General features: G+C 45.0%; 1 protein-coding gene across 1 annotated transcript in view; it reads right to left on the reverse strand.

The window, feature by feature from the left end:
• Positions 1–24,571, reverse strand: part of PSMB7 (proteasome 20S subunit beta 7) — a 66,819-nt gene that overhangs the window by 5,077 nt on the left and 37,171 nt on the right. The window contains exon 6 of the mRNA XM_069748468.1: positions 21,919–21,977. Coding sequence (XP_069604569.1) covers positions 21,919–21,977 — 59 coding nt within the window. The remainder of the gene's footprint in view (positions 1–21,918; positions 21,978–24,571) is intronic.

Genomic DNA, 24,571 nt, shown 5'->3' on the forward strand with positions numbered 1-24,571 from the left:
GTATCACACAATGTGTCCCTGGGCTCCAATGTGCGCAGCCATTTACCAGCGGATGACAAATGGCCAACACTTGGAGAAGGCAGGGAGAGGGGTCCGGATCGGTCACCGCAGCTGCGGCAGGCGGCTCCTGGTGGCCTGAACGGCCCCAGAGTTCATTAAACTGACCGGTAATGGTTCTTCTCAAGAAGCGCCAGAGGAATTCTTCAGCGAGGGCAAAAAAATAAACAAGTCAGGCTGGATGGGCAATCCGAAACGGGGTCTGATAAATTATTTATACCGCGCACAATTGTCTGCATTTAATATCCGAGCTGCTCGCGGCATCTTTAAAAGATGATTTATTTGCCGTAATGCTATTAAACTTTCTATGGGCCCTCGGCTGGCCATAAAGTCTGCAGAGATTTAGAGAATGAGCTTTAAACTGTCGAGGCCTGCTTGATGGCAGACGTGGGGCGGTATTAAATCTCAGCTTTAAGCCGACTGTCGGGAGTAAGGTATTTTGTGCAGGATCAGGTGCTGATGGATGGACCTTGATGGGTCTTTTATGATTCGGCTATTGGAAGGAGGGCCGCCGTGGAGATTCTGCCGCTTCCACCGCAGCAGGTTTAGGCCGACAAAGCGGGATCCGTACAAAACTACTACTCCTGCCAGGCGGCCATTGTACTAATTTGGCGGCATAACATAAGCAACATTAAAAAGGGGTATTCTTATCTCAATATGTAGTAGGTGTAATCAAAATATTAGGAAATACCTCCAATTAGAAACAAAGTATGGTTCTCCTGATTCACTGTGCTTCTTACCCCATGCTTCTCCTGATTCACTATGCCGCTTACCCCATGGTTCTCCTGATTCACTGTGCCTCTTACCCCATGCTTCTCCTGATTCACTGTGCCTCTTACCCCATGCTTCTCCTGATTCACTGTGCCTCTTTCCCCATGCTTCTCCTGATTCACTGTGCCTCTTACCCCATGCTTCTCATGATTCACTGTGCTGCTTACCCCATGATTCTCCTGATTCACTGTGCTTCTTACCCCATGCTTCTCCTGATTCACTGTGCTTCTTACCCCATGCTTCTCCTGATTCACTGTGCGGCTTACCCATGCTTCTCCTGATTCACTGTGCTTCTTACCCCATGCTTCTCCTGATTCACTGTGCTTCTTACCCCATGCTTCTCCTGATTCACTGTGCGGCTTACCCCATGCTTCTCCTGATTCACTGTGCTTCTTACCCCATGCTTCTCCTGATTCACTGTGCTGCTTACCCCATGCTTCTCCTGATTCACTGTGCTGCTTACCCCATGGTTCTCCTGATTCACTGTGCTGCTTACCCCATGGTTCTCCTGGTTCACTGTGCTGCTTATCCCATGCTTCTCCTGATTCACTGTGCTGCTTACCCCATGGTTCTCCTGATTCACTGTGCTGCTTACCCCATGGTTCTCCTGATTCACTGTGCTGCTTACCCCATGGTTCTCCTGGTTCACTGTGCTGCTTACCCCGTGCTTCTCCTGATTCACTATGCTGTTTACCCCCTGTGCAGGGCATTGTAGTTGCTTGGTATCCATGGTTACGACCAGTAACACCTAGCTAGCTGTCACTATGAGTGGTTGTAACCGTGGATACCCAAGCCCTGCACATGGGGTAAGCAACATAGCAGAATCAGAAGATCTATGCTACATTTCTAATTGGAAGTATTTTCTATTATTATTACACCTACCACATATTGGGATAGGATATTGGAGATGTGAATACCCCTTTAACCAAGAGATCTGTAAAAAAAAAAAAATACAGTCAAACCTAGACACAATGACTGGTATGACAGGAATGGTTGTCCAGAAATTATTAAAAAACTAAAAATCTAATATGTGCCAAAAAACAAACACCAAATATTACTAGCCTAAGAAAATCTCACGGTACTTATGTGCTCCCCTCCCATCTTTATATACATACTGTACTTCTTGGCATCACCGCTGTGGTCAGTGAGGGGATATAGCAGACAAATACCAGTAAAGTAAGTCATCACTGTGGCAAATAGTAGTGGCAGAAGGCATGAGGGCATTAGCACTGGAACAGATGGGGCATTTAAAGGGAATGTGTCCACAGGATCACAGTCTATATGGAGACACAGGTCATAGGAAGCTGAATAAAATGACAGCTATTCCAGAGAAATACACATTTTTCTTAATATGTAAATGAGCGGTTAAGATCCATGAGCCGGACATAGATCTCCCCAAGAAACTGCCTTCAGAGCTAAAGGGAAAGATACCAGTGTGAGACATGTAATGACTGACAGTCCGCTCTCCTGATCTACAGGTCTCACACTAATAGCGCCCCCTGTCAGTCTTCTGCAGTCATACAAACATTATATACTTGCGTGTAGTCCGGATGTAGATAAAATAATGGTGAGTAGGGCTTGGTTGTAACTTACTGGTGGGTTCTACACTTGGTGCCAACATTTGATGAGTGTCTTTATAATGACGCCTTCAGTACCACAAGGCCAGTCCCGTCGTATACACCAAAGGAACGTAAGACGTCTCAAGGGGTAGAGGCGAAATAACGAGCCAACGACCAGAAAGGGGTTAACCCTGCTTCTCGTGTGAGGAAGGAAAAAAAATAAACTGCTTTTAGCACACCCAAGCCTTGCAATTATGAGGGACCGAGTGACAGGATGCAGGGCTCGCTGTCAGGTGTATAATAAATGGCTTGTGTTTGCCAAATGACCACTTACAGCTGCACATCAGCTCGGCTCCTATCTGAGGGCAATTAGATGTACACAAGGGGATTTGGGACTGGTGTAAGAGCAGACAGGACACCGAGCGGGGAATACTCGGCCGTCCTACCTATGCATTACAATTCCAGTGTAACATTGGGCTGGATCTGTACGTAACGTCTGTCGTTACCGAGCTGAACCGGTCATTAGGAACAGCTCATATCACAGATCGCTAGATTTACATAGGACTGCAAACTAATGCTTCTTTAAAACACTGCTAAAAACAGACTCACATTACGCCTATGCAAGAAATGTTATATTACACAATGGCCATTTACGTAATACTCCGACAGGTCAGGTTCACTCCTCTCCATCGGCTGATGGAGACGCGCTCCGTTCTGGCTCGTGGAGGGATGACAAACCACGACCTATGATGTCCATATGTCCTAACGGTATTGAAACTAGGGTTGCTTTCACGAGACAATCCCGTTAAGAAAGCTTCAGCTCTGCCGCATCATTATTTACATTACACAGATACAGAATCAAGTATAATTCAGTACCTGCAGCCATATGTAAAATTATAAGTCACAAATATACAAACCTAGACAGATGTAAAATATCCAAGTAGATGCCCATCTATATCCCAGTTATGATGCTAGGAGACCGGCGTGGCGATACGCGCCAGCGGACCCCCCTCCCTTCACTGACTGCACCTCACATGCAATAAAATATGTTAATATTTCATTGCAGCGCGGAGGATGCCAGGGTATAAATTCAGCATCTGTTGTCTGCAGGGTGACGGGTCCCCGCAGAGAGGCGCTCACTTTGTAATTGAGTTCTATACTGAATTAATCAGCAGTTTATCTTTCCTAGTAAAAGAATGTAAATCCAGGTTAGTGTCGCCGACATTATCTATTCATTTATGCCACATAACCTGCCAGAATAAAACATATAGGGCTCTAAACCACAACCTGGTGGAAAACAGCGAGACTGTGCTTTATTCAGCAGTAAAATGCCTTCCTTTCATCCGCAGCAAAAGCTACAACCTCCCTCCGTTCCTGTCCGTGCTCCTCAGCCGGATTTTATTCAGGGGGCTTTAGATTTATACAATATTCGCCACTAAAAATATAATCGCCTGAAAAACACAAGTTCTTTATTTCTCCGGCGGAAAATCTGAATATGGCGGCTATTATGGCCTCCGAAAAACGTAGCCAGAGTCCTGAAGAGCAACCTGTCCCCGTATGGCCCGAGCCACAGGACCCGGGGCGTGTGCGCGTTATATATGCACATTCTGGGGGACCTCGAGACACATTTTAGGGACACAAACGGTTTTATAATCGTGGTCATATCCCTGGTTAATGTCGATTTCAGTCCCAAAACTCCACAATTTCCCATCTATGGATTAACATGGGACAAGCGTCTTTCTACTACTTAAATGGGGGTAACGTTATCTATTCACAGCATAGATGATACGTCATAGATCGGTGGGGGGTCCAACCGCTGGGACCCCCACTAATTTTATCACCATTGGAATTGCACATGGTCGACCGTCGCCCCGTTCATTCCCTTCGCGACTGCCGAGCGCAGGACATCTGATTTTTCTGGCATCCTCAGAGAATGAATGGAGCAGTGGTTGGACCACCACTGATCTATAAGGGACCACCATCCTGGTGATAACTTCTCTCTACTGGGCTATCTTGTTTCGGTCCACCTCTCTAAATATCCCGAAAATGCCAGTTTTATAAAACTGCAGAAAACACAATTCCGGGAATGAAGAGCTTGAAAAGCCCAGTGGTGCATTCTCAGCACATTGGCCATTTGGGCTTATACCCTTCAAAGCCGCCTTGTTTTTTGGGACCCTAAAGGTCAAGCTCTCACCATTTTACCGTCACCTTTAGATGGTGGATCATTTTGCATAAAATATCAGGGGCTCAGTAAATCAGTATGGATTCTATTGGGAACACCGTGGGTGCAACTGGTTCAGCTCCAAAGGGACCCAAGAAGTAAGGGGGCCCATTTCCATCTCCAAAGCATCTTCCGACACAAACGGGTGCATTATGATGACTACAATTAGGGCACATATCCTATTTTTTTTTTTTTTTTGCACAGGAACCATCTTCACTCTGGTGCGGACCCCCGATACCCTCAGGTGACCACTTGCACACATGGACCATACAGATAAGCTGCAGTGTCAACCTGCTTAACTGGGGTCTTTCATGTGATAAAGGTTTCACCAAAATAGACTTCTTTAAAAGGGGTCATCTCTCTGGGAAAGGTTTCATGTGCTTGACTATGGAATTAACAGAATTGAGAATCCGAATCTTAGCAAGTCCAGATAAAGTGGCTCCATTGGGCGCCTCCTGCCCGACTATGTGCATGGGCGCAACGTAACGGTTTATTCGAGCATCGGCAGTGCTGTAGAGAAACTCAACATTTTGCCACATTTCTGCTAAGACTGCGGCTCATCATCGGGGTCCGGACAGTAATCAATTCTCAATTGATTACTGCCTAATGAGGCAGCCTGTATGGAGAACATTAAGAGGTTCTTCCAGTTGAGCTTCTTTTTAAGTTCGTATTATTGGGTAGTACGAGGATGAGAACCCTCAAAGAGAATAAGGGTCCGTCTCCTCTAATATCTTCCAGCACGTCTGTGTGAAAAGCCTACATATCTAGGCACATGAAGCTATGCAGGTAATGAATACACCACGTACCGTGACGTAAGGCTACCAAACAAGTGCAGAACTGTCGAGTCTCCTAGGGTACACACATGGGGCAACAGGAAAACCCACGGTACCTGAGAGATGAACAATGGCCATCTCAACGAGCTTCAGAGAAAGCTATTTTAGGATTTTAATACAAGCTTTACAGTGGTCATCACTCATAGATGGGGGTCGCTAGAGCAGATGATCACCGTTGTATAATGAATGAGAAGACCACTTCGAACGCTCAAGACCACATGTCCATCAAAAGGTGTCTACTAGTGGCCACCACCGAACAACTATGCACAATAGTGAACATCTATATACAAGTGGTTATAGGAACGTGAAAAAACACTAATGTTTAGTTCCTCCACTGACAATCCTGAGCCGAGAACTACGAGTCAATAAGATGATGTAAAGGCTGCGCGCGGGCCGGCCGGGGAGTCTTTGCTCGGGTTTAGATCCATAGCTGCCCACATGACAAATGGATGTTGCTCTGCAATGGATATCAGGTGCGTGACATCAGAGTCTCTAAACGACTGCAAGGCCTGAAGAAGCGAAGCAGCGCTGGTCTTTGGCAATCCATAAGTGTTTCTCCAGAGGCCGACGCTGCTCTCGCTTCTCTGTGAAATATGACTCCATAAATCAGTCTGCGAAAGTGGCACTTGTGCACTTCGCTATCTATCACCGGTATCTATCACCGCAGCAATAGCTTCCGGGCAGGGCCAATCTAGAGGAAGGCTTGTCACATTTGGCATTGACAAAATATGTGCTACTTACATATGAGATGTGCTAAAACTAAGGGGAAAAAAAAACAACAACATCCTGCCGGTGTTAGCACGCTGGAGGCAGTGGCAGGAGCTTCAGCTGCTCATCTTCAAAAGGCAGAAAGCCAAAGCTGGAGAAACCTGCAGAAATTGGCTGAGCCTGTAGCCCTCAGCTCCTTTACGTTGAAACATCTTCAAAGTCTTGCTCTGTAACTGAGGGGCACAGCAGCTGCCACCCCAGATTTCATTCTCTCTCGTCTTGGCAGCTCTCTGTTCGAGGAGGGAAAGGAGGAAGTGGAAGCAGACACGGAACGGGACGGAGAAGGGGGACAGGGCGGAAGATCTGCAGAGGCAAGGAATACGAGCAAGTCGCAGGATGGACGGCGCATATGGAATCGAGGAAAAGTTCAGGAAAATAAATAAATTAAAAAATGATATATTATACACAGAGATTTGCTTTATTTCCCGATTTCGGGCCAATGGCCTGTGTCTGATATTACAACTTTGCTCTATGGGCACAGGCTACAAGACGTGGGCAAATGTGGAGACGTTTTTTTACGGGACAGGCGGCTCATTTCTCATCCTGAGCAACCCATTTTAATAGAAAGAAGCCGTTTAAGGGAAGGCTGAGAAATGTCAGCCGCAAATGGAAGGACAAGGGGCAGGAACATAACGTAAGTAAAAAAAAAAAAAAAAAAAGGATAAATTAATAAATGATAGAAAGTTAATCAAAAATAAAGCTAGCAAAAGGTTTACTGGAGGAAGGATGAAATTATAAGAATGCCGGGAGACTTTAAAAGGTTTTTGCCCCTCTAATCTAAAAGCAGAGAGAGACCGCGATTACAGGGAAGTGTTACATACTGGGCTGATTGCTCTAGTTTTCATGACATCAGAGTTTTATCAGCAGGAGATTATTATCAGATGACTAATAAACCTGCCGTCAGGTAGGCCAGCCACGCAGTGCAGCTTTCTGTGCATAGGCAGAAAGCTTCCAATCGGAGGTGTGGGCGGGGTTATACAGAGCTCAGCATTCAGACCCCTGGAAGATCAGCAGCAAGCAGCCATTAAGTGATACATCGCTGGAATCGGGGTCTCTGTCCCTACATTATGCTGTTCTAAGATAGAGTGGCAAAAAACTGGTGACAGATTATCTTTAACATGGATAATGTAACAAAAATGAGACTTGGTTTAAGGGGAAATACATGTCAGCATATCCTGCCATTGTACACACTCCGCTGCATCTCTGCGATCAACCAAAGCCAAATCATCCACAGTGGGAGACCTTTCACCAACCCGACAGGGAGACGTCCCGGTCAACCAAAGGACGAAAAGTCAGAAAATTGATATATCCATGACAAACGGACGGCGATTTTTTTTTTTTTTTTATCCACCGACGCTTATTAGTGAACATGCTGGGATAAGGTGTTATCTGAGCATGCTCTGGTGCTGACCAAGTGACTTCGGCATGCTCTAAAAATGTGTTCCCGCAAAAAAGGGGTAAATTATTTGTGACCTGATCCCCCCCCAAAAACATCATAAAATTGAAAAGGCTTCCAGGACAGAAGCAACTGCTGGTACTGCAGCTCAACACCAGTCATTTCTTCTAGGGCGGAGCTGCAATACCAGAAACTACCTACTGACAAACATGGCGCTCTTTGGGGGGGAAAAACAACTTTTTTTCCCAGTGTAGGGTATTTCCTTTAAAGCCTATTTCAAACCCATACAAAATAGTTTATTTATTTGTACATTTTGCTGCAGTTTGCTGTGTTAGTCCTTTATATGAGCGCTCTGCAAAGAGGTTAGAAACCCAAAGCACCTTCTCACTGCTCTCTCCTCCATTCTGGTCGTGTTACGCCAGGTTTACACAAGCGTAGTTCATGGTCCGTATATAGACTGCAATGGCCAGTTTGGAAGAAGGTCTCCTGACCCGAAATTACAGCTTGATGTGTGTCTATGAGGCTGTAAGTTCCGATCAGATGACCCGTGATCAATCAAGGCATTATAATCCCTAAACAGACCATGAAATACACTCAGGTAACCCGGTCTTATAGATACCTACACAGATGTTCACACTGCATAAAGTGAGAAAGCATGTTTAGTGTGATGGAGGGAAGAGAAAACACCCTGTAGATATGAAAGCAAGCACATGAAGAGGCAATAAATGCAGGATAGAAGCTGTGCTGAAATTCGACCTAATGAAGACAGCAGCATCCTGGATACAGAGCTCACATCCAGCCTATATTACTGTGAGAGACCCTTCCACCAGCAGTCTCGTATCGACATATATATTACTTTGAGACCCTTCTAATAGCAGTATCATGGATATACACAGAGCTTACATCCAGCCTATGTCACCGTTAAAGACCCTGCTTGACAACAGAATCCTGGATACAGAGTTTACAACCAGCCTATATTACTGGGAGCGATACTCCCAACAGGAGCATCGGGGGATACACACAGAGCTCACATCCAGCCTATATTACTGTAAGAGACCCTTCTGAAAGCAGCATCCTGGATACAAAGCTCACATCCAGCCTATATTACTGGGAGAGATACTCCCAACAGGAGCATCGTGGCTTCACACACAGCTCACATCTAGCCTATATTACTGTAAGAGACCCTTCTGAAAGCAGCATCCTGGATACAAAGCTCACAACCAGCTTATATTACTGGGAGCGATACTCCCAACAGGAGCATCGTGGCTTCACACACAGCTCACATCCAGCCTATATTACTGGGAGACACACTCCACACAACAACATCCTGGACACACACAGCTCACATCCAGCCTACATTACAGTGAGACCCTTCTGACCACAACATTGTTAATACACACAGAGCTGACGTGCAGCCAACATTACTGAGAGACAGTCCCACAAGAGAAAAATGAGAAACGTGGATCAGGCTGCAAATTGCATTATCAGGGGGTCTGAAAATGAATGAAGGAATGAAGATTGCAGAGGAAAACTTGCTTGTTACTTTTAGTTAATGTTAAAAAAAAAAATCTTTATAAAAAGAAAAAATTAAATAAAAATAATAAATAAAGAAGTATTTTATAATATGTTAGTATAATTTTATTGTTCGTCACCTCTGGCCTAAACTATTCAAATCAAGTTTGTTTGGTTTTTTATTGATTTTGGAACTAAAATGAGATGTACAGGAACGCATGCAAAAAGTGACGTAGCCCGAGCGTCAGAGATGGCCAACGGTACCCTAAATATAAGACATGCAGGTGGGTGAAGGGAGACCTAACAACAAGGAAGCTACGTCAATGATTACCTATGATCTCCTCTCCCTTAAAGGGATCTTTGCAAACAACTATCTGCTCGTCCCTTCAAACGCATGCAAATGTGAAAAGCCGCCATGAAATATAAATAACTGGGGGGCGAGAAATAACTGAAGCCCCTTGGCCTGTGATAGACAATGCAAAAATGAATCTTTGATGTGGCTGCACTGCCTATTGCAGAAGGTCCCCCCGGCCTCCGAGACGCCACGCACCGTATATATGGCGCCGCCATGGCCCTGGGTCTGCAGCTCAGGACATATCAGAATGGGGTGAAAAAGGATTGTCTTCCTTTTCTTTTTTTAATTCTTCGGCAGTATTCAAATGCTCCTTTCATTAAGCTTGTTTAATTAGAATCCAGCTGCTAATTTGCAAGTCGATACCAGAGGGTGCGGGACGGCCTTCCTTTGAATGCTGTCCCTGTGATCTACTGTGCGCACACACTGCCATCCTTCAGTAGCCTCCGCGAGCTTTTCTGACAATTAGTGCAGGAGAAGCCGTATTGATCTTGACAGGGAAAATATTAATCTTCTTCCCGTTTTAATGAACCATAATCTTCAAGGGGGTTTATTCTCTGGCTCGCTGTGGCACGCTCGCGACAATGGGTAATCTTGGCCACATCCCGCATAACAACTACATGCAAATCGGACTGCCTGCGTCGGGGAAGATACCTCTCTGCCCTTCGCAGAGGATATCAAATACACTTACAAGTTACCCCGCGTGAACGGCGCCGGCTGCGGATTTTGCGGCTTTTTTTTTTTCTTTTGCGTTGTATTCGTGTGTTGTCTTCATCCCGATCAAAACTTCTATGAATCATCTTCATTACGGTTTTATTAGTCGCCATCAATTTTCCGCCGCTGTCAGTGTGGCTCCGTTTAATTAAGCTGCTTCTCATTAATATTCCAGCCAATGCTGACATCTGACAGTAACATTTTCTATAGCTTCCCCCCCCCACCTTTTCCTTTGTGCATGGAGGAATCTGCCCGAAAGTGACAATTTCTAGTTATATCAAGATTATATTCTGAGGAATGAGAACTGTTCTCGGGTCGTAATTACACTGGACACATACTGTATATATAATGCACCCGTGCTCCTAGGACCTAATGCACGTGCGGCCGACAGCGCTGTGGAGTCCGAGACACTACAAATGGATGTCACAGCTCACCTCCTCCTCCTGTACAATGACTGATAACACCTCTATATACAGTAGATAACAGGATCCACCATACACAATAGGTGATGACACAGCTCACCTCCTCCCCCTCCTGTACAATGACTAATAACACCTCTATATACAGTAGATAACACAGGATCCACCATACACAGTAGGTGATGTCACAGCTCACCTCCTCCTCCTCCTGTACAATGACTGATAGCACCTCTATACACAGTAGATAACACAGGATCCACCACTCACAATAGGTGATATCACAGCTCACCTCCTCCTCCTGTACAATGTCTGATGACACCTCTATATACAGTAGATAACACAGGATCCACCATTCACAATAGGTGATGTCACAGCTCACCTCCTCCTCCTGTAGAATGACTGAGAACACTTCTATATACAGTAGATAACACAGGATCCACCATTCACAATAGGTGATATCACAGCTCACATCCTCCTGTACAGTGACTGATAACACCTCAATATACAGTAGATAACACAGGATCCGTCATTCACAATAGGTGATGTCACAGCTCACCTCCTCCTCCTGTACAATGTCTGATAACACCTGTAGATAACACAGGATCCACCACTCACAATAGGTGATGTCACAGCTCACCTCCTCCTCCTGTACAATGACTGATAACACCTATATACAGTAGATAACACATGATCCACCATTCACAATAGATGATGTCACAGCTCACCTCCTCCTCCTGTACAATGACTGATAACACCTCTATATACAGTAACACATGATCCACCATTCACAATAGGTAATGTCACAGCTCACCTCCTCCTGTACAATGACTGAGAACACCTCTATATACAGTAGATAACACAGGATCCACCATTCACAATAGGTGATGACACAGCTCACCTCCTCCTCCTGTACAATGACTGAGAACACTTCCATATAAACTAGATAACACAGGACCACAATTCACAATATGTGATGTCACAGCTCATCTCCTCCTCCTGTACAATGTCTGATAACACCTCTATATACAGTAGATAACACAGGATCCACGATTCACAATAGGTGATGTCACAGCTCACCTCCTCCTCCTGTACAATGACTGAGAACACTTCCATATACAGCAGATAACACAGGATCCACCATTCACAATAGGTAATGTCACAGCTCACCTCCTCCTCCTGTACAATGACTGATAACACCTCTATATACAGTAGATAACACAGGATCCACCATACACAATAGGTGATGACACAGCTCACCTCCTCCCCCTCCTGTACAATGACTAATAACACCTCTATATACAGTAGATAACACAGGATCCACCATACACAGTAGGTGATGTCACAGCTCACCTCCTCCTCCTCCTGTACAATGACTGATAGCACCTCTATACACAGTAGATAACACAGGATCCACCACTCACAATAGGTGATATCACAGCTCACCTCCTCCTCCTGTACAATGACTGATAACACCTCTATATACAGTAGATAACAGGATCCACCATTCACAATAGGTGATGTCACAGCTCACCTCCTCCTGTACAATGACTTATAACACCTCTATATAAATTAGATAACACAGGATCCACAATTTACAATATGTGATGTCACAGCTCACCTCCTCCTGTACAATGTCTGATGACACCTCTATATACAGTAGATAACACAGGATCCACCATTCACAATAGGTGATGTCACAGCTCACCTCCTCCTCCTGTAGAATGACTGAGAACACTTCTATATACAGTAGATAACACAGGATCCACCATTCACAATAGGTGATATCACAGCTCACATCCTCCTGTACAGTGACTGATAACACCTCAATATACAGTAGATAACACAGGATCCGTCATTCACAATAGGTGATGTCACAGCTCACCTCCTCCTCCTGTACAATGTCTGATAACACCTGTAGATAACACAGGATCCACCACTCACAATAGGTGATGTCACAGCTCACCTCCTCCTCCTGTACAATGACTGATAACACCTATATACAGTAGATAACACATGATCCACCATTCACAATAGATGATGTCACAGCTCACCTCCTCCTCCTGTACAATGACTGATAACACCTCTATATACAGTAACACAGGATCCACCATTCACAATAGGTAATGTCACAGCTCACCTCCTCCTGTACAATGACTGAGAACACCTCTATATACAGTAGATAACACAGGATCCACCATTCACAATAGGTGATGACACAGCTCACCTCCTCCTCCTGTACAATGACTGAGAACACTTCCATATAAACTAGATAACACAGGACCACAATTCACAATATGTGATGTCACAGCTCATCTCCTCCTCCTGTACAATGTCTGATAACACCTCTATATACAGTAGATAACACAGGATCCACGATTCACAATAGGTGATGTCACAGCTCACCTCCTCCTCCTGTACAATGACTGAGAACACTTCCATATACAGCAGATAACACAGGATCCACCATTCACAATAGGTAATGTCACAGCTCACCTCCTCCTCCTGTACAATGACTGATAACACCTCTATATACAGTAGATAACACAGGATCCACCATTCACAATAGGTGATGTCACAGCTCTCCTCCTATACAATGACTGATAACACCTCTATATACAGTAGATAACACAGGATCCGTCATTCACAATAGGTGATGTCACAGCTCACCTCTTCCTCCTGTACAATGTCTGATAACACCTGTAGATAACACAGGATCCACCACTCACAATAGGTGATGTCACAGCTCACCTCCTCCTCCTGTACAATGACTGAGAACACTTCTATATACAGTAGATAACAGGATCCACCATTCACAACAGATGTCACAGCTCACCTCCTCCTTTACAATGACTGATAACACCTCTATATACAGTAGATAACACAGGATCCAACATTCACAATATGTGATGTCACAGCTCATCTCCTCCTCCTGTACAATGTCTGATAACACCTCTATATACAGTAGGTAACACAGGATCCACCATTCACAATAGGTGATGTCACAGCTCACCACCTCCTGTACAATGACTGAGAACACCTCTATATACAGTAGATAACAAAGGATCCACCATTCACAATAGGTGATGTCACAGCTCACCTCCTCCTCCTGTACAATGACTGATAACACCTCTATATACAGTAGGTAACACAGGATCCACCATTCACAATAGGTGATGTCACAGCTCACCTCCTCCTCCTGTACAATGACTGAGAACACCTCTATATACAGTAGGTAACACAGGATCCACCATTCACAATAGGTAATGTCACAGCTCACCTCCTGTACAATGACTGAGAACACCTCTATATACAGTAGGTAACACAGGATCCACCATTCACAATAGGTGATGTCACAGCTCACCTCCTCCTCCTGTGTACAATGTCTGATAACACCTGTAGAAAACACAGGATCCACCACTCACAACAGGTGATATCACAGCTCACCTCCTCCTGTACAATGACTAATAACACCTCTATATACAGTAGATAACACGATCCACCATTCACAATATGTGATGTCACAGCTCACCTCCTCCTCCTGTACAATGACTGATAACACCTCTATATACAGTAGATAACACAGGATCCAACATTCACAATAGGTGAGGTCACAGCTCACCTCCTTCTCCTGTACAATGTCTGATAACACCTCTATATACAGTAGATAACACAGAACCCACCATACACAATAGGTGATGTCACAGCTCACCTCCTCCTCCTGTACAATGTCTGACAACACCTCTATATACAGTAGATAACACAGGATCCACCATTCACAATAGGCGATGTCACAGCTCACCTCCTCCTCCTGTACAATGACTGATAACACCTCTATATACAGTAGATAACACAGGATCCACCCTTCACAATAGGTGATGTCACAGCTCACCTCCTCCTCCTGTACAATGACTGATAGCACCTCTATATACAGTAGATAACACAGGATCCACCATTCACAATAGGCGATGTCACAGCTCACCTCCTCCTCCTGTACAATGACTGATAACATCTTTATATACAGTAGATAACACAGGATCCACCATTCACAATAGGCGATGTCACAGCTCACCTCCTCCCTCTCCCAGCACTATGATTTTTCCCATATTAGAGCAGCCTCAGATAACGCTTCTGTACAAGTTGGGCAGGAGTCGGTATATTGGTGCTAATGTCCATGTGAAGAATAGTAAGTAAGGGTCTAATAATCGGCAACTAACTGTAGGCGGGATCAATAGCGTGCCGATCACACGGCTACTCTCTCCCGTCAGCCTCACATACAGCACACTGAATTCAATTAGCTGTGGTCTCACACGTGGAGCAGAACGCTGGTCTTCCGCCATCCGGATCCCTGACAGATGTGCACAAATGCTGCGGCCTCGATATGGCAGATCCATTAATCAGCAATAGTAACCGACTGCACACGTTATAGCAGGAGATCTGCGCACAGCGACGGTGTGTGGTCCCATGGCCGATACATGATTAATACCGCCGGCACCATGGCCGGGCAGAACGTGACACATGGCGCAGAGGCCTGAGTGCTGGCTCATATACAGCACCATGAGAAAAGCTTCTTAATCAGGTTCCGTGTGATCACTCGCAGTTTGGTCTCACGCTCAGACTTCACGTTCAGGATGCAGCCATACTGCCCAGCGTTATACTGCCCCCATAGATCCCACCAGGCCCCACTGTGCCCCTCTGATATCACAGGGAGCGCGGTCAGACACCTAATCTTCGCTACAAACAAAGCACTTCTAACGTCCAAACAACCATCTAATGTGTATGCCAGGGAGAACCCCCCCCAAAAAAACAATGTAATAATACTCCATGTAGCCCCCCATACAGCAGCCGGCACGTGAAAACAATGGAGTGCAGCTACAATACTCGCCACAGCCAGTGGGTAAGAGTGGCGCTGTTTCAGGAATTATTTGTGCCATTTTTTTTCCCCGTGGCCCAATTTCTTCTAATTTCTGAAAAACTCTTTAACATGCACTATGGTGCTCCCCATCAGTCTTTAATTACTGTGCTGCAGCCATGGTGTAGACATTTCATGTGACCGCTGCAGCCCATCACTGACTTCACAGTGCATGCCCTAGTGCTGAAGTGATTAAGGAGATGGCTCTTATTTGTGGCCTTGTTTTTCCCCCGTGACCTGATTTCTACTAATCTCTGAAACCCCTTGTACACGCACTATGGTGCTCCCCATCAGTCCTTAGTTACTGTGCAGCAGCCATGGTGTACACATTGCACGTGACCACTTGCAGCCCATCACTGACATCACGGCTACCATGAACGTAGGAGATTTATCTGGCTTTTTCCTCGTGGCCCCATTCCCTGTAATCTCTGAAAACCCCTTTAAGCAACACCTGAATGGGTGGGGAAAGGAAACCCAAAGTGCAGCGGCTTCTTCAGGGGCCTCTATATTCCTACATGGTAAGAACCTGTGTCACCAGCATCTGTGCCGATGGTAGAAGGCAGCGTTAGCAGCGCATGTAGTGTGAATGAGGCTCTACACCAGACTGCGGTTTTCGGAGGGATCAGGCTACATATTCAGGGGGGCAGTTTACAGGACACAAGCCCACCAAGTGGCAGTATAACAGTTAATGAGAAACCTGCGCAACCCCCCGATCCAAGCTCTTTATAATTTATAACCCAAGAATCCCGAGATTGTCCCCCCGCACAGGCACGACGCCAGACCCGTCCGGTCGGGGGCTTGGTTCCAGCGCTGCTCAGCTGTGTCGTACAAGATCAACATCCATCAGCTTTCTAAAGGGGAACAATAGGAGTAATGCCGGCTCCGCGCTGCCCATTACTGCGCAGTCCCCCTGCAACCTTTACACCGGAGGCATTGAGATATTGATCCGTATCGACTGCTTCCAGGATGTGTGACAGCTTGTCTTCATGATGTGACTTAACTGAGCGCTAACAATTGCCCAAAAGACTGCTAATTTATGTGGTCAATACAAGACGGGGTCTGGGCCAGGCAGATCTGCAATAATATCATTGGAATCCTCTGATGCCAAATCGAAGAGGGTCCGCTATTAATTGTGCTGACCGCGACTCGGAGGACAGCGCCGTCACAAGGATAACCGCGTGCCACCTCTCTGCCAAAATACCCGCTTCATATTTACCGAGGAGCTCTTTGGTCCCTGAAACAGCGCCACTCTTGCCTATAGGTTGTGGTTTGATATTGCAGCTCTGCGCCTTTGTCAGTTGAATTAAAGGGGTTGCCCAGGATTAGAAAAACATGACTGTTTTCTTTCAGAAACAACACCACCCTGAACCGTAGTTCCAGCAGCTCAGATCTATACGCTTTAAAGGGGCTGAATGGCAATACCAGCCATAACTGCCATAACAGGGATTCAGTATCTATGGCACACCAACTATTCTGGAACTAGTTTCCAACATGCTTTAACAGCGTGCCGCTTTTACGCAAGACTGAAAATTGTGGTTTCAAAATAGTTTGAGTGCTGAGAGACCTGCTGCCTTCTGGTACCATCTGTGAGTGCAGTGTGCAGTGTCTCCAGTGTATCGATGGGAAGCAGCTGCCTTCTGCTTGTAAGAGCGGACACAGAGAAACCTATCACAAGCAGGAGGCTATGGAAATAAGCTGAGGCTAATCAAATAAAATACACTGAGTCTAGAGCTAATCTAGCACTAGAAACCTGCATCTCTGCAAAACCTAAGGCATCATGGATAAATATAGTCTGTATTAGAACTTTATCAGAGAGGAAGAAGGACTCAACATAGCAGGCAACCCAAAAACAGCATACACAACAGCCTCTACACCATTCTTTAGTAACAGCCTAAAAAATGGCATAAAAAATAAAAATATGCTGAAATGCTGCATTCGGCCACCAAGGAGGGTTACGCTACACTAGACCATCAGGGAAACACTATTTTAGCCAACTTCTTCCACCCTAGTATATCAGGGATTCAAAGATTAACCCCTCCAGAGTTTTGGCACCACTTGGGCTTGTATAGAATAAAATTACAAGCTATACAAACCCAAGTGGTGTGAAAATACTATTAGTGTTCATATTTAGAATAAATATATTATATAAAAATTATATATAAATATATATATATTATATAAACATTATATATAAATATATATATATATATATATATATCTACTATATAAAGCTGAATGTGTGTGTGTGTGTGTGTGTGTGTGTGTGTGTGTGTGTGTGTGTGTGTGTGTGTGTGTGTGTGTGTGTGTGTGTGTGTGTGTGTGTGTGTGTGTGTGTGTGTGTGTGTGTGTGTGTGTCCGGGATTGGCATCTGCACCGTCGCAGCTACAGCCACAAAATTTTGCACAGTCACACATCTGGACCCCGAGAGCGTCATAGGCTATGTTGTGAGGCGAAATTTTAACCCCGCGCGTTCTAATTCACCAAACAATTTTGCCCCTATCTACATAATGGGGGAAAAAGTGAAAGGAAAAGTGTTGGAAGCGTCGCAGCTACAGCAACAAAATTTTGCACAGTCACACGTCGGGACCCTGAGAGCGTCATAGGCTACGTTGTGAGGTGAAATTTTAACCCCGCGCTTTCCAATTCACCAAACCATTTTGCCCCTATCTACATAATAGGGAAAAAGTGAAATGAAAAGTGTTGGAGGCGTCGCAGCTACAGCCACAAAATTTTGCACAGTCACACGTCTGGACCCTGAGTGCGTCATAGGCTATGTTGTGAGGTGAAATTTTAACTCCGTGCTTTCCAATTCACCAAACTATTTTTCCCCTATCTACATAATGGGGAAAAGTGAAAGGAAAAGTGTAGGAGGCAAATTGACAGCTGCCAGATGTGAACAACTGGGACTTAAAGAATGAGAGCGATGGCGCCAAAGAGTATATACCGTACAGTTGCTAAGGTGGGGCCCCGACATGGGATACTCACCACACATGGGGATATGAACACACACTACCACGTGCTTGAACACATATACCACCCTCAGCACACATTTCACCACACATACACCAACCTCGCCACATAAAAGTCGAAACACAAAAGTCGCCGCTCAAAACTCACCACGCGCAAAACTCGCCACATGCAAAAACTAGGCTCACGCAAAACTCGCCACAAGTGCAAAACTCACCTCATGGAAAACTCGCCACACGCAAAACTTGCACACGTGGAAAAATTGCCACATGCACAAAATTTGCAACACATGCAAAAGTTGCCTCACACAAAACTTGCACATACTCAAAAGGCACCAGACATAAAACTCGCCACGCGCAAAACTTGCTGCACACAACTTGCTACACTAACCTGTCACATGCAACTCGACACACAAAAAGTTGCTACACGCATGTTGCCACACAAAACTCATCTCACAAAAGTCGCTACATGCATGTCGCCACACACAACTCAACACACACAACTTGACAAACGAAACTCGCCCTAAAACACACACAAGTCTGGTATTAGCCTTCAAAAATAAAAATCTGATTAATAAGCAGACAAACTACAAGAGCAACAAATGTACCATATAGGAAATACGGCAGCTGTCAGTCACATGACCTGTCTATTATGTGTATGTGTGAGCTAATATATACTGCCAGGGGGGAGGGCTTCCTGTTGGCTGGGGATCAGGCTGCCAATTTATCTTACAAATACTGAGGTAAAAATACTAAGCAAATAATGTGTGAACGAGGTCTAATACAGGAGATCACACAGGTATATACTATATACAGGGGAGATGACACACAGATATATACTATATACAGGAGAGATGACACAGGTATATACTATATAGAGGAGGAGATGACATACAGGTACATACTATATACAGGAGGAGATGACATACAGGTATATACTATATACAGGAGGAGATGACACACAGGTATATACTATATACAGGAGCAGATTACCTACAGGTATATACTATATACAGGATGAGATGACATACAGGTATATGCTATATATAGAAGATGACATACAGGTATATACTATATACAGGAGGAGATGACACACAGATATATACTATATACAGGGGAGATGACACACGTATATACTATATACAGGAGGAGATGACATACAGGTATATACTATATATAGAAGGAGATGACATACAGGTATATACTATATATAGGAGGAGATGACACAGGTATATACTATATATAGGAGGAGATGACATACAGGTATATACTATATATAGGAGGAGATGACATACAGGTATATACTATATACAGGGGAGATGACACAGCAGGTACATACTATATACAGGGGAGATGACATACAGGTATATACTATATATAGGAGATGACATACAGGTGTATACTATATATAACAGATGACAAACATGTATATACTTAGGTGAAAATGAGAGGTGTGAGGTGAAAATGAAAAGGTGTGAGTGCAAAATGAGAGGAGTGAGGGAAAATAGTGTAGTGATCAGAAAATGACAGATGTGAGGTCGAAATGACAAGTGTTAGGCGGGAATGAGAGGAGTGAGGGAGAAAATGAGAGGTGTGAGGGAGAAAATGAGAGATGTGAGGGGGAAAATTAAAGATGTGATTGGGAAAATGAGAGGCGTGATGGGAAAATAAGAGAAGTGACGTGCTATAACTAACAACAGATATTTACTATGCCCAGGCAACGCCGGGCTCTTCAGCTAATATATATAGATATATATAGATATATATATATATATATATATAGATAGATATATATATATATATATATATATATATATATATACATACACTAGATTGTGGCCCGATTCTAACGCATCGGGTATTCTAGAATATGCATGTCCCCGTAGTATATGGACAATGATGATTCCAGAATTCGCGGCAGACTGTGCCCGTCGCTGATTGGTCGAGGCCGAGAGGCGGGATTTCCAGGACAGACAGACAGACAGACAGACAGAAAGACAGACAGACGGAAAAACCCTTAGACAATTATATATATACTAGATTGTGGCCCGATTCTAACGCATCGGGTATTCTAGAATATGCATGTCCCCGTAGTATATGGACAATGATGATTCCAGAATTCGCGGCAGACTGTGTCCGTCGCTGATTGGTCGAGGCAACCTTTATGACATCATCGTCGCCATGGCAACCATTATGACATCATCGTCGCTGTGCCCGTTGCTGTTTGGTCGAGGCCGGGCGGCCTCGACCAATCAGAGACGCGGGATGTCTACGTCCTTTATGACATCATCGTCGCTGTGCCCGTTGCTGATTGGTCGAGGCCTGGCGGCCTCGACCAATCAGAGACGCGGGATTTCTACGTCGATGCTGTGCCGGTCTCTGATTGGTCGAGGCCTGGCGGCCTCGACCAATCAGAGAGCCGGGATTTCCAGGACAGACAGACAGACGCAAAAACCCTTAGACAATTATATATATAGATATAGATACTAGATTGTGGCCCGATTCTAACGCATCGGGTATTCTAGAATATGCATGTCTCTGTAATATATGGACAATGATGATTCCAGAATTCGCGGCAGACTGTGCCCGTTGCTGATTTGTCGAGGCAACCTTTATGACATCATCGTCGCCATGGCAACCATTATGACATCATCGTCGCTGTGCCCGTTGCTGATTGGTCGAGGCCGCCAGGCCTCGACCAATCAGACGCGGGATTTCTACGTCCTTTATGACATCATCGTCGCTGTGCCCGTTGCTGATTGGTCGAGGCCGCCAGGCCTCGACCAATCAGACGCGGGATTTCTACGTCCTTTATGACATCATCGTCGCTGTGCCCGTTGCTGATTGGTCGAGGCCTCGACCAATCAGACGCGGGATTTCTACGTCCTTTATGACATCATCGTCGCTGTGCCCGTTGCCTGGCGGCCTCGACCAATCAGAGACGCGGGATTTCTACGTCGATGCTGTGCCGGTCTCTGATTGGTCGAGGCCTGGCGGCCACGACCAATCAGAGACGCGGGATTTCCAGGACAGACAGACAGACAGACGGAAAAACCCTTAGACAATTATATATATAGATATCCAAAAGGAAAGAAAGATAAAGAAAATGCTTTGATGCTCCTTAACATAGGCGTCATTCTATTGTATACCTGGTTACAAAGTTGTTGCATTCATCTCATTGACAACTTTGCACAATAATTAATCGACCAGCGATTCTTCCAGGACACATGTTATGTGGACTATACCATATATATCACATACTTACATCATAAATATCTTGACAGACACACACATATATACCTCGAAGTCAATAATATGCTGGTGATTAAGGTGGAAGTATTGATTTCGACTTGAGTCGATGTGACCCATTGACCCCAGAGGATAGGACCATTGTTCACCTTAACAGACAGATGTATTGAAATCTAATACAAGGTCGCTCACCTCCAAGTCTGGTTTATAGCGGTCCTCGAATACTGCCATTGCTGCCAAAGACCCCGAGCCTGCAAAAATAACAATTCATAGCATTACTGGGTGTTAAACTTTTTATTCGAAGCACAAGCACATGACCCAATCCTGCCATTTTCTGTATATAACATATCAGGCAGGAAAATAAAGCACTTGACCGACAGAAATGATGGGAACTGAGCCTTTAAAGAAAAACTAATGAGACATGAAATACTTAAAAACGGGTAGTCCAGTAATCCAAAAAAAAAGTCTCTATGTTGTGTGAATTAATAATAATAATAATAATTTTATTTATATAGCGCCAACATATTCCGCAGCGCTTTACAAATTATAGAGGGGACTTGTACATACAATAGACATTACAGCATAACAGAAATACAGTTCAAAACAGATACCAAGAGGAGTGAGGGCCCTGCTCGTAAGCTTACAAACTATGAGGAAAAGGGGAGACACGAGAGGTGGATGGTAACAATTGCTATAGTTATTCGGACCAGCCATAGTGTAAGGCTTGGGTGTTCATGTAAAGCTGCATGAACCAGTTAATTAATTTTTTTTTTTTTTTTTAGTATAGGCCACACAGGGATCGTTAGGTTAATGCATTGAGGCGGTAGGCCAGTCTGAACAAATGAGTTTTTAGGGCACGCTTAAAACTGTGGGGATTGGGGATTAATCGTATTATCCTAGGTAGTGCATTCCAAAGAATCGGCGCAGCACGTGTAAAGTCTTGGAGACGGGAGTGGGAGGTTCTGATTATTGAGGATGCTAACCTGAGGTCATCAGCGGAGCGGAGGGCACGGGTAGGGTGGTAGACTGAGACCAGAGAGGAGATGTAGGGTGGTGCTGAGCCATGGAGTGCTTTGTGGATGAGGGTAGTAGTTTTGTACTGGATTCTTGAGTGGATGGGTAACCAGTGTAATGACTGGCACAAGGTAGAGGCATCGGTGTAACGGTTGGTGAGGAATATGATCCTGGCAGCAGCATTCAGGACAGATTGGAGCGGGGAGAGTTTGGTAAGAGGGAGGCCGATTAGTAGAGAGTTACAATAGTCCAGACGAGAATGAATAAGTGAAACAGTAAGAGTTTTTGCAGAGTCGAAAGTAAGAAAAGGGCGAATTCTAGAAATGTTTTTGAGATGCAGGTAAGAAGAGCGAGCCAGTGATCGGATGTGGGGGGTGAATGAAAGGTCAGAATCAAGGATGACCCCAAGGCAGCGGGCATGTTGCTTTGGAGTAATGGTGGAACCGCAAACGGAGATGGCAATGTCAGGCAAAGGTAGGTTAGTAGAGGGAGAAAACACGAGGAGTTCAGTTTTTGACAGGTTTAGTTTCAGATAGAGGGAGGACATGATGCTAGAGACAGCGGTAAGACAATCACTGGTGTTTTCTAATAAGGCAGGCGTGAGATCAGGAGAAGAAGTGTATAGTTGGGTGTCGTCAGCATAGAGATGGTACTGGAAGCCAAATCTACTGATTGTTTGTCCAATAGGGGCAGTATACAAAGAGAAGAGGAGGGGGCCTAGGACTGATCCTTGAGGAACCCCAACAGTAAGGGGAAGGTGAGAGGAGGAGGAACCAGCGAAACATACAGTGAAGGATCGGTCAGAGAGATAGGAGGAGAACCAGGAGAGAACGGTGTCCTTGAGGCCGATGGAGCGGAGCATAGTGAGGAGGAGCTGATGATCCACAGTATCAAATGCTGCAGAGAGATCCAAGAGAATTAGCATGGAGTAGTGACCATTAGATTTAGCTGTTAGTAGGTCATTAGAGACTTTAGTGAGGGCAGTTTCAGTAGAGTGTAAAGAGCGGAAACCAGATTGAAGAGGGTCGAGAAGAGAGTTATCTGAGAGATAGCGGGTAAGACGGGAGTGGACCAGGCGTTCGAGGAGTTTAGAGATGAAGGGAAGATTAGAGACAGGTCTATAATTAGCGGCACAGTTTTGGTCGAGGGATGGTTTTTTAAGTAATGGATGTATGATGGCATGCTTAAATGAGGAGGGAAAAATACCGGAAGTGAGGGAAAGGTTGAATATTTTAGTTAGGTGAGAGGTGACAGCCGGGGAAAGGGACTGGAGGAAATGTGACGGAATGGGGTCACTGGTGCAAGTGGTCGGGCGAGAAGATGCAAGGAGCCTGCTTACTTCTTCTTCTGTAACTGGTTCAAAGTCAGAGAGTGAACTAGATGCAGTGGGGGAGGGAGGACAGTGCATGGTATGAAGAGATTGGGAGATGATTTCCTGTCGAATATGGTCAATTTTTTCTTTGAAGTAATTGGCCAGATTGTCAGCACGGAGATCCGTGGTTGGGGCCTGCGCTCTTGGGTTGAGTAGGGACTGGAACGTGTCAAAGAGACGTTTAGGGTTATTGGACAGGGAGGTGATGAGGGTGTTGAAGTAGGTTTGTTTGGAGAGGTGAAGGGCAGAATTGTATGTCTTTAGCATGAACTTATAATGGATGAAATCTTCGGGTAGATTAGATTTTCTCCACAGACGTTCTGCGCACCTGGAGCACCGCTGCAGGAAACGTGTTTGCAGCGTGTGCCACGGTTGTTGCCATCTGTGCCGAGTTGTTTTATGTATAGGAGGAGCAGCTTCATCCAGGGCACTTTGCAGGGTTTCATTGTAATGCTTCAG

The sequence above is a fragment of the Ranitomeya imitator genome, chromosome 2 (assembly GCF_032444005.1).
Source record: "Ranitomeya imitator isolate aRanImi1 chromosome 2, aRanImi1.pri, whole genome shotgun sequence".
In the NCBI taxonomy this organism is placed as follows: domain Eukaryota; kingdom Metazoa; phylum Chordata; class Amphibia; order Anura; family Dendrobatidae; genus Ranitomeya; species Ranitomeya imitator.